General features: G+C 40.4%; 1 protein-coding gene across 2 annotated transcripts in view; it reads right to left on the bottom strand.

The window, feature by feature from the left end:
* grik2 (glutamate receptor, ionotropic, kainate 2) overlaps positions 1-15,171 on the bottom strand; it is a 332,322-nt gene that overhangs the window by 16,761 nt on the left and 300,390 nt on the right. The window contains exons 16-17 of one of the 2 annotated variants that reach the window (XM_056379853.1): positions 7,390-7,640; positions 1,106-7,095 (exon numbers count right to left, since the gene is read on the bottom strand). In XM_056379853.1, coding sequence (XP_056235828.1) covers positions 7,009-7,095; positions 7,390-7,640 — 338 coding nt within the window. In that variant the 3' untranslated portion in view covers positions 1,106-7,008. Of the gene's footprint in view, positions 1-1,105; positions 7,096-7,389; positions 7,641-15,171 lie in introns of those variants that run through there. The other variant, XM_056379852.1, reaches the window with a different exon arrangement.

The following is a 15,171-nucleotide window of genomic DNA, read 5'->3' as shown; positions in this document are numbered from 1 at the left end:
CCTATAAGAAAACTTCTTAGTACAAATGACACTAACTCCAAAGCTGTCACCCCAACATGTTGTATCTTGTTGAGATCAAACCTTCAAAAACTCCAAACGAGACACTCTGATTGTAAAAGCAGTTTAAAAAAATCAAACTGTTTAATTATTATTATTATTATTATTATATTTAATTAGAATTTAAATGTATTTTACAAAGTCTCCTTGAAAGTTGATGAAAATGGTCTGATATTTTCTGAGATGACAGGATGTGCTAGCAGGACAAGACTCCCTTCAGGGGGGGTCTGATTGGTCAATGTCCCATTTATCTCAGAAAGTCCTTTGGTTTTGCTCCCTGTAAAGTCTAAAGTATCAAATATGATTCAGTTTGGAAGATAAACTTTCATTTCAGTCAAAATCATTTGTTTGATTTGCAAACATGAACAAGCTAGGCCATGTTTTTATTGGGTAAATACATATAGCTTATAGACCTGTAATATGTGATTTAATTGTATTGCAAATATACATTAAAATTACAAAGTTTGAACTCCTGAGAATTCAAGTTCAATCTTAGTGCACACTGTATTAAGAAAGGCAAATATTTAAGTCATTGCCAGACAACATTTTAAAATCTAAAGTGTGTCTCGGAGTTTTGGAGAGCTGCACTGTCATTACATTTCATCACCTAAACATCAGGTTCTACTTTTACAGTGACCCACATCTTGTAATTTGGCCAGTTACTGAGGAACATGGCAAATATCTTATTACTCACCTACACCTGGAATCCTGCCCAAATAAGACAGGTTAACACATCTATGAAGTCCCTTTTTTTTTTTTTTGCACTTTATGGGAGCAAGCTATTTATAGCTGTTTCCAGTCTTTGTACTAAGCTAGGCTATAACAGTTCTCACAGCTATCTCTGTACTGGGTGCACAGAAATGAAAATGATCTCTCTTCTTATCTGTGGATCTGAAGGCAAACACACATATTTTCAAAATGAACAAATCACCATGTAGCAGTGATGATGGAACATACTGAAATAATGAAAAGGGAAGGCACAAATGAAAATGAAGAAAATAAGTCTCAGTCTTGGCAGATGAATTAAAATGACAAGCCTACAGAAGTCTGTAGTTTGTAAAGTTATCAAATGTTTATTAATACTTTTATTAAAAGTTTCATTAAATTAACAAGTGTATATTTTTTCTGACAGTGCTCTCATCTTGTGGTATTGCAGTCTGTTTAGTAAATGCAGTAATCTCAAAAAACACATACTTCTGGTGTTAATGTGTATTTAACCTATAAAAACACTATTAACAGTTCCTCTAATTTATTTGAGGGTTTATGGCTCACTATATAAATGACTAGCTGCTATCTTTGCTCATTTGTAATGTTACAGAAAATAACTCATTATGAAATGCAAATTGCCGGGTGTGCAAGGTCAAGCATGTGAAACACAACAAAGAGCTGCTTAGCACCACATTTTAAACTTGACACATGACACCCATGGCGACGAAACAGCCCCACGTTGTAGAAAGTAGGTGGTATTCAATTATATGAGAAGCCTGGTGCAATGAAACAAAATATATGGTTGATTTTCACAATGAAACAAACAACGTAGTTCATTTTCACAGATTAGCCTGATACTAATTAGCACTTGACTGTAGGATCCTCAAGCTGCACATTATAGTGGATCTTTTTGAAACTAGTAGTTGGAATAAATATATGAAGCTGAGTTTAGGGTTAAAGCCCTATATTGGTTTTCAAGCATTGGCCTTTGTAAATATCTGATATCAACCAGTTTGAGTCATAAGTCACCCAGCCTGATTGAAGTTTTTCTCTTTTGACAGAATGATTTTATGATGTCATTGTTTTCTGATAGATTTCTAAATGCATTAATCATTTAAGTCAACAATAGGTTGTATCCCAGTGTTTCCCCTTTTCCAAATAGGTGTGTGTTGAAAAGGAAGACTTTTCAGCATTGTGTCTATGACTTAGTAACAGGAGTTACATGTATTCAATGTCTACAATACTTACTAATGTATTTATCACTGTACCAAGGTGTGGTAGCCATGGTTACTTCTGATATTCACAAGCACAACCACTGGCAACATAAACAAGAGGGCTGTTTGGTACTGAGTGTCTGCTTATCTGAAGCTCTGTATTTTTATATGGAAATTAATAGTTTCTTAACTGTTACACGTTTGATTATAGATGCTCATATTGATTGGGCAGCAATGGGAATCAGCCAAAAAAAAAAAAAAAAAACTAAAGTGCAAAATTGAAATTGTCCAATAGGAATTATTTTCCTATTGGACAGCACACAATTTACTTTCAATGCCAATGCAGGAAGCAGTGTGCCCTTTACGTAGCGAAGCAGGAAGTAATAATGTGAAGGTCAGGGAGGTGCAGACCAGTATTAATGTGTTTTTGTTGCCTAACCATAACTCTACCTTAACCATGGTATATTTACTGTAACCATGATATTGATCAAATTGAAAACAAGCTTTTGAAGATCATTCCTTTGTGTAAAGCCCACACTACATCAGGGCCAGATGTTGTACTACTACTGGCTGCATTGTGGGACTAGAAACAGTGTTGATAAGTGTGTGACGGTCATTGGATATAACAAACTATAGCAGTCCTATTGTATTTGCCAACTGACAGCCAAGTGAACGTGTCATCAATCTGGGCTAGTCTTGACACAGAAGCTGTAGTGCATCATTGAACATTTGGGCACTGAAAGCAGAAAACTGCAGGTATAGTTATGGACTACCTCAAAGGGAAAGTGGTTGTGGACTATAAAGACCACTATCAGAGTCTGGAGACTCATTCACTCAGAAATTAAACTTCCTTCAAACAGCTGATAACCTACTTCCAAGAATTTAATTAAGCTGGGTTTCAGTGAAGAGCTTTGGTGCTCAATAATGCCCTAAATACTTTTCATAAGGGTTTTCAGTCAACTGAACAGTTAGTGAATATCAGCACATACTAGCTATAGGCAGCTTCAAAATAGCTTTCCACTCCACATTATATTGTAATATTGAGTGATCCCATTTTGTCTAAGTGCAAAGTAAATTACGTTGTGCAATTCCAAGCAAACAAGTGACAGTGTGTCAGTTATTGTACACTCATATGCTCCAATCGAAGGCATGTCCACATAGCAGAGTGCAGAACACATGACGGTGGTGTCATCTGTGCATGAAACAAGAGTGTCAAGCATTTCATTGTCAATACAACTTTTAAAGTGATATGCTGTAAAGAAAAACAAAACAAAACAAAAAAACTAAACATTGTCAGACTATCTGGTCTTTGCCTATTATGTGTCTGTTCATCTTCAGCTCTGACTGTAGTGGTGGAGCAGTGCCTCACACTGGACCTCACACTGTGTATGTCTTATCTCATTATATATGCTCCATTAGAACCTGCTTCACTCACACATTACAATGTTAGATATACAAACCTTCTACCGGGCTCAGGGAAACAGGTTGTATTATGTGTATTATGTATTATCTCTATTCAAAGTAACTTTCTGAAAAAAAGAACTGAACTGAAAAAGTTGATTACTTGTTGGATGACTCATTTATACCTGAAGGTAAAATATGAGAATTTTACGAGAATATCAATACATCATCCCAGCAAACATTTTAATTTGGAACACTGATGCTAACATAATTACCCGCATCAACCTGAAGAAATACCAGTAGAAGTAAACTTATGAAAGCCGATGTCAGCAGTTTACCTTGTGCATATAACATAATGAGTCCCCAGGCAATAAGGGTGTCATTTATGTTGTGTGCACCTGAAGCACCATCTAATGTATGCTAGGTATCCTTCACATGTAATGAACCCCACACAATAAGGCGACTACTGGTACATAATGTTCCTCCTGTGCACAAGGCGTATATTGACATTGACAATAAGCCAAAGCACCAATTTATTACCTTATTACCAATGGTACATTAGGGTTCTGCACACACATTATGTACCAAAGACAATGAGACTGTAAAGAGTAAATGATATACCCCTTGGGCACCCTATAATGCAGCCTTAATGCCAGGAGTACATCCTCAGATAATTAGCCATAGCACCAACTAATTTACCCCTGGCAGCCTTATTGCCCTGGATGCATCATGCAGCCTCCTGCATGCATGTAATGTACCCCAAACAGCAATGCTGGCAGGGTTCCATCATGTGTGCCCGGGGATTGGTAGTCTTATTGCCAAAGGTGTACCTGCGCGACGGAGCACTGATTAAACCTTAATACCAACATCACAGTGAGCAGTACCGTAAGCACTACAGTGTACAGTACTTTAAACTGATATTGTGGTTGTCTGTGGACAGGTTTTTAAAAACATTTTGGTTTTCATTTCATTTCATTAGGAATTTGTTGTGTTGTGTCTAAATTAATTGTAATCTATTTGTTCAGTTGATTAAGTATCATTTATGTAACATGTTTTTTTTTTTTATATGAGCACACAATGGCGACATCAGGTGTACAACCGTCCAACTGTTGTTGATACTGACTCCAAGAAAACTATCCCAGTTTCAATGTAAGGAGGTTTCTATTGTAGTTTTACACCCTTACTTTTATTTACTTAACATTTGTTTTAAAGCGTTTCCCCCAAAAATGATAAGAGATTTCAAGGGATTTGTTGATGATAATAAACCATGAACACAAACCAAAATCTACTGTTTTAGTTCCCTAACCTTAAACAATCTTTTTTTTTATAGCAAACTTAAAGGTGTGTTTTAATAAAGTTTCAGATTTGTGTTGTACATAATCTAAATTGTGGAATATGATTAGAATCATGAATCACAACACATCTTTTTCTCTTATGTGATCAGATAGAAGCATTTCCCATGAGTTGATACTGAATCTGCTAAGTCAGTCATTATTGTTTAGTTGCTGCTTTAAATTCATTTTTGGCCCAGGACGTTTACTTGCTCATGCTATTCTACGTCTGTGGTTGTTGTAGAATGTTGTCTATGAGGCAGTATGACTGCAACTGCAGGTAAAGATAACTGTGATAAAGTTACCTGGTTGGCATGGCCGTTACAATTATTATTTCAGCGCTGCGCTTTCAACTAATCTCTTCACAGGCACAGTGTTTGGTTTTTGGTGGTGTGTATGTCTTTTTATGTTATATCTGTATCTATATCATATATTTGTGCATTCATATCTGCGAGTGTAAACACGTTTGAGTGTTCTGAGTGTAATCCTTTAACAGAATGACACAACATGGGTGTCTGACACGTCAATACAGGGTCACTGGGCCAAGCTAAAACACTGTACAATCAATACAATCAAATCAAGGAAAGCCTAACAGCAGAGGCAGAGGACTAGGTTAGGATATATGTTTTACATTTGAAAACTGCCCTCAAAGATTTTAGGACATATTTTCAACTAAATATCATTATAATATAGAGACAATTCTGACAATGTGGCCTTACAAGAAATTATTCAAAAAACTTTAAATCATAAAATTATAAATAAATCCAAATTTCACAAAAGCAATATGCATGACTATTAGCATTATTTCATTTTGGGGCAGTATTTACCTAGTTTCCTAGTTCACAACATACTACATAATATACTATATACAACTTGGGTATATTAGACTTATCTATACATATGTGAAAACAATTATTATCTCAGTATGCAATATCTTCATAATTAGTGAAATTAAATGAAGAATTTCAGTGTAGCAAAATGTATTTTCATTCCTAAAAGCATTTTTTTCACTTAAGGATATTTTATAAAAACATAAAATGTGCATTTTCTTCTGACAATAACATACAGTTCTGTCTGTTCTCTTTTCTTTCTTCACCAATCACCATGATATATGTAGCTTTTGGCATGATGCTGTTCTGTTCAGTCCACTGCATTGGTGCTCCTCCCTGATCACTTAGTATTTACAATAACTGGTTATGAAAACTATATATATTATGAGTGATGTATTTTTTCTTGCCTATTTATAGCTTCAATCTAACTGGAGAGTTTATTCAGTCGTTTTATACATATTAGATTTTAATCAAGTGGCAACTCAAGAGAGATAGGTATGTAGGTCAACACATGCTGCAGCAATTGATGCTATAATAATCTAAACTAATAATATGATCTATAATCTAATATAATCAATCTATTTTACAACAGAGTGCTGCATATAAAATAATACATTACTGACATTTTTACTGTTTATGCAAACTCATTAAGTTATTCAAATTATCCAAGTAAATATATCTTCATTTATAAAACTTGTGACTCAGATACAGATAATGTAACATATATAATACAAGCTATGCTATATAACTATGGTGTATAAAGAATTATTTATTTCACTATACCTACATATTATAATCCATATATATATACAGTTACAGATTCATCTAACCTAAAGCAGTTTAGATATGTTTGACAGCTGAATAAGTCTGCATGAAGATTAGATAAGCTTCAGCCACAGCTTCTTAAATTTGGTGTCCTACAATGACTTTGTAAACAGCTCCAATGGGATTGGGCTTTAAAGAGTAGATACCAAACACAGAAACCCAGGTACATATCACTATGGAGATATTCATGTTTTATGCATTTACAGTAGTCCTAAGTATTTCTCCGATGGTGCAGGTCATTATATCAGCAAGTATTCAGTGTCATAATGTTTGCTGGGAAGCTCCAGTCAAACAACACCATCCTGTGTCGTGTTACTGCACTGGTCTAAGATATATGTGAGCTAAATGCCACAGACATAAAAAGTGAGGATAGTTACAGTAAAGGCAGCAAGGCAGTCTGCAGAGTGGAAATGGACAGTGGAGGTGGGGAGGTGTGTGTTAGTGGATGTGGCTGCTGAAGAGGTGGGTCATGCAGCAGAGCAAACATTCGCGATACACGTCTATGATCCAACTGTATATTACTACCAGCACTCCAAACGTTGTTCCCATTCCCTCGGGAGTGTCGGAAAGAAAAACACAATTCAGTAGTTTTAGATCATGTTAGATTACAATAGAAAACAGTTTCTGGAGTTTCACTTGAGGTCATTTCAGATGATGGTTAAAGTCTAGCTTGGATCCATGGTGACAGCAGAATTCCTCACGTTTCTTATCTCGTTGTCGCCATTGGGCCTATGTGAATAAATGCAGAAAAACCAACCCTTACCTTACTGCATATGATATTGCACTGTCATTATAGTGTGACTTTCCACAAATTGGCAAACAGATGATGTCTTTAAATGATATAGAGGAAATGATAAAAAATTAAAATATTTGGCATATATTTTGTTTATTTTGTTAACATTTATAGATTTATTTGTATTTGCCATGAGACTGCCTTTCATGGCACGTGTGGTTATGGTAAGAAATTCTGCTATCATTGTTTTAAATAACAAATCAGAGATGATTGTCAGAGGTGTTTCTTACCTTTTCAAGTTGTGCGTTCTGTTTGGACTTGTAGAGGAACTCTCCCACAGCCACAAAAACAGAGAGGACAAGTCCAGCGGCTAGGACAATAAAGATCCCTCCGATGTTCTGCACACCGAGGGCGCTGGCCTCCTTACTCTCTTCCTCTGGACAGCCGTTTCCTCTCCACCACCTCTCCTTCATCATGTGCAGCTTCCCTTCCTCCTGAAGCTGCAGGATGGCAATAGTGATTCTATCTCTGTACGGAGAGCCTGAAGGACCAAAAGAGATGAGGTCAGCATGAGCAACCAACATGACTGAGTCAGGGCCTTTGTCTTATAAGAGGAAGATTGTCAGATTAATTGACTTTGATGATCAGTCAAAGTTTAAGTAGCATCTTATGTGCTACTCCTCAGATTTCCAAACTGCACACTCGACCAAACATAAAGAAGGAAAATCAGTCTGACAGAATATGGATTACATTTAATTTCAATCAAAGACCTTTTTGGAGGAAGCAGAGATAAGACCACATAACAACCAACTACTAAGAGCCAAATTGGAAATTCCACAGGCCCCTCTAGCAGCAGGGGGCTTCCGGCCTGCTTTGACGACTGGTTAACCTCAACAACTCTTTTTCAATGTACATAGAAATACATACAGAACATTATTAAAATGGGATTAAAAAGTAAAGGGAATCTAACCTCACTGTTGGACAGAGAGAACCAAGGCACACTGAGATACGTGAATGCACACATTCACTCACCCTCACTCTCAGACACTTCCCCTCTATCCAAACATGATTCTAAATTTACCACCGCTTTTACCAGCTGGAGGTCACATTATTTTGGTTTATTCACCTGTTGCATATTTTCTCTGTCAAACACTAGTATTACATTCATCCATCCCTTCACTGTAGTGTCATTGTATGTGTAGTTAGCTTTTGTTAAATGGTAAATGGACTGTACTTACATAGGGCTTTTCTCATCTTATCGACCACTCAAAGCACTTTACACTACAAGCCACGTTCACCCATTCACACACACACATTCATACAAAGCTTTCTACTACTAATACACCACTTGTACCATACATACACACACTCATAAACTGGTATGGTTCAGTATTTTGCCCAAGGACACTTCAACATGCAGACTGGAAGAGCCGGGATTGAACCACCTTCTGATTAGTGGATGATTCGCTCTACCTCCAGAGCTACCAAAAGGATCCCTCTGCAGGTTGCAATATTTGTTAATACAGTTACGTCCACTTATAATTATGCCCACTTGCAGTAAGGCCCACTTCATGTTACATCATACTGCTGTGCCTCCCACTTCAATGTGAAAAGGGTTTAAGCACGGCAGCCATGCTAACTAGCTGCGAGCTGTGGTGTTGGACCGCTGAATAAGTTTTAAAAACACACAGTTACCCTCGTAACCTTATGCGCGTGCCCTATGTGCTCACCACTCTCTGTCTCACTTCCTCAGATACCCAGAGTTATTTTACACATTTTGTGGCTACGTTAAAACAAAATTGTCATCACAAATAAAGCACTAATTAATCAAAGCATGTAGAAACAGCTGTTAATGGCTTTCAGCTCCATGAAACAATCAGCTGGTCGAATTGTTTGTGTGTGTGCACATGTGTCAGTGTTGCAATCATTAGTTATATGCAGTTATATATGTTTCATTTTATGTGCAGTAGTGGCAATTTTTAATGAAATCGTAGTGAAACAGGCTTAAAACAATCATTCTTGTCTAGCTACCATTGTTTTCACACGATCTGCCATCTTGCTGACAGCATCTTGTTTTGACCTGTCATGTGGTTCTGTGGGATTTGTACAACTTGCAGTTACGCCCCCTTTCTTGCAGTCTGCAGACTGACCCCTCTCTAAGCCACAGGCGACCACAGTGTTGCTGTGTGTTGTATTTTTGTTAGTTTGTAATGATAAATCTTTGGTTGCTTGTTCTAAATCCAGGTTAGGTCTTTCCTGAAAGTTAATTTGTGCTTGATAAGACACTCAACTGATCAGCAAGAGAAACCATTCTATTATTTTGTGTCGTTGTGCTTAATCTGAGATTAATTATAATTACAGTGGTTCTGCATGATAATTTCCAACATCCGGATGGAGGAGATCTAGATGAGATTAAACCCTTGTTCCCAATAACATCTCTGTTAGGGGTAATCCTGTCATTGTGTGAGGAGTGATCCAGTATTGGAACAAGAAATGGAAAAGCTTAGTTTCCATCGAGTGTCCTGGCATCTTTCGCAGACCATCTTCTTAAATTTCAAAGGTATGTTCTGATAAGCTGTTTGAGGCAAGGTGATAGGGTGCAGTGCGGACATGTTGGATCCCATTTTTCTCCATGAACTCCTGGGACACATCATGAGTGAAAGTGGGCCCTTTGTCAGTCACAACAGTATTTTGCTTAGCTGGAAAGAGCTGTGGAGTATGGAGGAAAGTAGTATTAGATTTTTGATAGGGGCAACTTATGACGTATTGCCAACTCCCCAGAACCTAAAACTCTGGGTAAATGGAGACCCACTATGTTCATTGTGTTCAGGTACTGCAACTTTAAAGCACATTCTGTCAGGCTGTAAGGTTAGTCTGTCGCAAGGCAGGTATACGTGGTGACGTAACCAGGTTTTAAAAAGCTTAGCTGCAGGAATTGAAGAGTTACGGAGGCAGACAAATTTAGGAGGGCCTAAAATAAAGAGAGTTGCAATCAAGTTTGTTCAAGAGGGAGAGAAAGTTGGTAAAACAACAAGGAGGCAAGGCAGCTTAGAGGATGCTTGTGATTGGGAAATGCAGGTAGATTTAGGAGGAAAGCTTGTTGTTTCCCAGGAAATAGCCAGTACAAAGCTAAGGCCTGACATAGTCTTGTGGTCTAGGAGTAGAATGAAAGTATATTTCATAGAGCTGACTGTTCCGTGGGAGGCCTTAGTTGAAGAAGCATATGAAAGGAAAAAGCTCAGGTATGTAGGGTTAGGGGCAGAAGCAGAGCAGCGAGGATGGAAAGTTAGGATTTGTCCAGTGGAAGTAGGATGTAGAGGATTTGTAGCAAGGTCTATTGTCTCTTTGGTGAGGGAGTTAGGAGGAAGTGGACAGAGTGTGAGGAAAATAGTAAAGGACATGTCAGATGAGGCAGCAAGATCCAGTCAGTGGATTTGGATGAGAAGAAATAATGGTAGCTGGGGCCCAGCAGGGGGAGCACTTAGGATAGACAGACTCTTAGGAGAAGCAAGGAAGAAATCCAGGAAGAGGAAGTGTTTTTAAGTGGGGGGTGTGGCCTGTGTGAGCCTCTTTGAGACCATGCGGTTAGTCCAGGAGAGGTGGCCTGTATTGTTTGCTTGTATTGTTTGAATTGGTTTATAGTGTGAGTTAAATGGTGTGGTGTTGGAGAGTGGGGGGGGGTAGAGCACAGCCTAATCCGGTGGGGGAGATCTAGCCCAAAAAGGCACCTCTCCCTGACTCTACCTCCCTCATTGTCTTGGAGAGTGGGGGAGTAGGGGGAGGTAGAGCACAGACTAATTCGGCGGGGGAGAGTTTAGCTCAAAAAGGCATCTCTCCTTGACTCTACCTCCCTCATTCAAAATGGCCGCCACTTTCTCCAACTGTTTAGGGGAGTTTGTTTGCTGAATCTGCTAGTGTGTTTTGTCAGAGTTGATGATGGTGTTGTTTGTGGTATCATAGGCAAGATAAAGAAAATAATCGTGGTGTGAGGAGCAGTGATGGCTGGCATTAGGGGAGTGACTCTGGGACGCCAGTGATCACTGTCTAGCCTCCTGGAGGTGTCGTGGGAACAACTAGACGAAACACTGGTGAAAGGAGGTTCCCACCTGATGACCCCAAAGACATGTTAGTTATCATTGCTCATTAGTCTGTATAGCTAAATTAATAGTTATCATAGGACATGTTAAGCTTAGGGAGCTATTCACTAAGTCTGGTCCATTTTCTGTAGCACAAGTTTCTTGTGTTTACCTTAAATTTTGCAATCCATGTATGGCAAAGATACTTCTGAGTGTTTCTGTGGAAACTGAGGCAGTGGTGCTCACACGATATATGCTTCCAGCCACTTAGAATGGGAGTGTACCAGTACTTACATTGTGATCCCTAAAAGGACCAGCAAAATCCTGGTGGACCCTGGACCAGGCCACCATGGGTGGAGCTTTTAATTACTTTGACATTGTGAACATCTCAAAGTAATTAAAAGCATTTCTTCTAAGATGCAGTCCATCCCAGGACACCACACAAACGATCTAGCAAGGCTCTTCATCCAAAACACCCCAGGGTGGGCGGCATGCAGCTTGTCCATCACCTGTACCCACCCAGTTGGAGATACAATCACCCTGGATCCAAAGTGGACACAGCTGGCATGAATACTTAGGTCCAGCTGAGACTTTGCATAGAGCAGGGACAGGTTAAAAGAGTCAAAGTACAGGTTTAGCAAGGTGGTGAGAGAAGCTAAACGACTGTATTCTAGGAAACTTTAACAGCAGTTCTCAGCCAATGACTCTGCTTCTGTCTGGAAGGGGCTCAGACAGATCACCAACTACAAACCTAAAGCACTTAACGACTTGTGCCTGGCCAATGAACTAAATGAGTTCTACTGCAGATTTGAAAGACAATGGGACAGTCCTGACACCATCCCCTGTGAGTCCATCCACCATCTCCAGACCACCAGTTTCACTTCCCCCACCTCAGCAGAGGCCCAGGCACCTCCAAAACTGGCCACCTCAGGCCTCCCGCCCCTCTCCTACCAAAGCAACGATTCTCTCCATCCTGGAAAAGGATGTTAACATGCTTCAACAAGCAGAACCCCCACAAAAGAGCTGGACCTCACTGTGTCTCCCCATCCACCCTGAGGCACTGTGCTGATCAGCTGTCTCCAGTGTTAACAAACATCTTTAACACCTCACTGGAGTCATGCTATGTGCCAGCCTGTTTCAAATCATCCACCATCACCCCAGTCCCCAAAAAACCAAGGAACACAGGACTTAATGACTACAGACCCGTCGTCTTGACCTCTGTGGTTATGAAATCATTTGTGTGCCTTGTGCTGTCTCACCTCAAAGCTATCACTGACCCACTCCTGGACCCCCTGCAGTTTGCCTACAGAGCCAACAGGTCTGTAGACAATGCTGTCAACATGGTTCTCCACTTCATCCTCCAGCACCTGGACTCGCCAGGGACCTATGCCAGGATCCTGTTTGTGGACTTACATCTGCCTTCATCACAATCATCCTAGCCCTGCTGCAGGATAAGCTCTCCCAGATGAACGTGCCTGACTCAACCTGCAGGTGGATCACTGACTTCCTGTCTGACAGTAAATAGTATGTAAAGCTGGGGAAGCATATCTCCGACTCCTGGACCATCAGCATCAGATCCCCCCAAGGCTGTGCCCTTTCTCCTCTGCTCTTCTCCCTGTAGACAAACACTTGCACCTCCAGTCATCAGTCAGTCAAGCTCCTGAAGTTTGCGGATGACACCACCTTCATTGGACTCATCTATGATGAGGATGAGTCTGCCTTCAGGTGGGTGATTGACCATCTGGTGACCTGGTGCAGGCAGAACAACCTGAAGCTGAATGCTCTTAAGACAGTGGAGATGATAGTGGACTTCACAAGAACCCAGCCCCACCCACCCCCATCACCATGTGTGACTCCCCCATGGACACCGCAGAGTACTTCTGTTTCCTGGGCACCATTCTCACACAGGACCTCAAGTGGGAGCTGAACATCAGCTTCCTCACCAAGAAAGCCCAGCAGAGAATGTACTTCCTACGGCAGTTGAAGAATCTACTTGCAGAGGACATTGATGGTGAACTTCTACACTGCCATCATCCAGTCCATCCTCACCTCCTCCATCACCACCTGGTACGCTGCTGCCACTGCCAAGGACAAGAGCAGACTGCAGTGTATCATTCACACTGCTGAGAAGGTGATAGGCTGCAATCTGCCATCCCTCCAGGACCTGTACACCTCCAGGGCCTTGAGGCAAGCAGGAAAGATTGTAGCCGACCCCTCCCACCCTAGACACAAACTCTTTAAGTCGTGTCATCTTTGAGTTGTTATTGATATGCACCAAAACAAATTCCTTGCGTGTTGTAAAACCTACTTGGCAATAAACCAGATTCTGATTCTGATTCTGAGCTTTAGCTCCTCCTGCTCAACAGCTGCTGGCCAGGCCTGCATCACCTATCTCTTAATCAATGATGAGTCTCTCTCATTTCATATTTTGATTCGTGTTGCCATCACTGGGGAGTTGGACAGTCTGTCTAACAGAAACGCAGTTTCTGGGCATAGGCAAGTTTGGTTTAGTCTCTCAGGGAGAGGAAGGCAGCTGAAGACATTGACATTTTTATTTTCACTACCTGCCTTGTACACTATACAACACTGGTATGCTGATAGGGTTAATGCCCAGTGCTACACTGTCACTGAAACCACTAAACAAACCCAATAGGGGCTTATGGTTTGTTATGATAATAAAAGGTTGACCATATGTTACTGGTGGAAGCATTTTATCACAAAAACTAGAGCTAGTCCTTCCTTCTCTAAATGTGACTACCCCCTTTCTGCTGTTGTGAGTGAACTTGACACATACCCGATTTCAAAACCATCCTCCATATGATGGAAGGACTGCCACCACGCCATAGGGTGATGCATCATCACTTGATATGATGATTTCCTTGTCTTCCTTCCTTGTAACAGTTCTTTTACCTTCTGAAACTCTGCCACTTCCATGAGCTATCTTTGTGCAGTAGCTGATAGAGAGTGGCGAGAGCAGTGGAGAGGTCAGAGAAGAACTCCCCGTAGTCGTTCACTAAGCCCAAGTACTTTGGACTTGGATCATCCTTTATCCCCCCACCAGAGAAAGACCCTAAGCTGTAATCTAGTGGCCCAGGTACGTGAGCTTGGAAAACTTAGTGCACTTCAGATGCAGCCTGACTTTCTTCTTTTCAACACTTGGTCAAGATTTTTGCAAATGCTCCTCTTCTGTTCTACCTCTGACCAAAATGTTGTCTACATAGACCGCAACGTGGGTGATGTTATGAAGAAAAATGTCAATGGTGCCTTGAAGAACACAAGGGGGTTGTACTCAAGCAACCTCTGGTAGTCATATTATTTTGAGTCAGCAGCTCCTGGTATGCATAACTCATGTCCAACTTTTTTTCTCGCCATCTTCTTTCAACATTGGCACAAACGGGGTTGCCCAGTAGGAGATCACAATAGGCTCATTGACACCTAATTATTCTCAGACTCTGCTTTCCCTCCTTGTTGTTGTAATGTGTTTCACCTGTGTTCAATCACCCATGCCTCCCTTGTGTCTCTTTAGTTTCTGTGCTTCCCTTTGTCTGTGTCAGATCGTCTGTTCAAGTTCCCCTGGGTTACTTAGTGCTTTGGCTTCCTGTTTGTCTACATTTTGGATTTTTGAGTTTTCACCAGTTTTGTAAGTTCTTTTGTTTATTAAACTTTTTCCATTTACTCCCTTGTGTTGGCTGCATTTGGGTCCAGCTTTACCTCTAACCGTGACAGAATTGACTGTAGGAGGTCATGCCCCAGCAAACTACGCCTCTCCCCCTTGACTATCAGCAGCCGCTCTGGAGCTTCCTGGCCTTGATACACTATGTCCACCTCTGTAGGCCCAAGAATTGGAGTATGGTAACACCATGGTAACAGTGACATCAGCGGATGTCTGAGATTTCAGTTCTGGGTCACTGATGCCATTTGTAGGCCTCTGTCCCATTAAACTAAAGCTAACACCAAGTTAATGCTAAGCTAAGCAAGTTAAAGCTAGTGCTATGC

This window comes from Seriola aureovittata, chromosome 7 (genome assembly GCF_021018895.1).
Source record: "Seriola aureovittata isolate HTS-2021-v1 ecotype China chromosome 7, ASM2101889v1, whole genome shotgun sequence".
Taxonomy (NCBI): domain Eukaryota; kingdom Metazoa; phylum Chordata; class Actinopteri; order Carangiformes; family Carangidae; genus Seriola; species Seriola aureovittata.
This window is presented reverse-complemented; position numbering and strand designations above follow the sequence as displayed.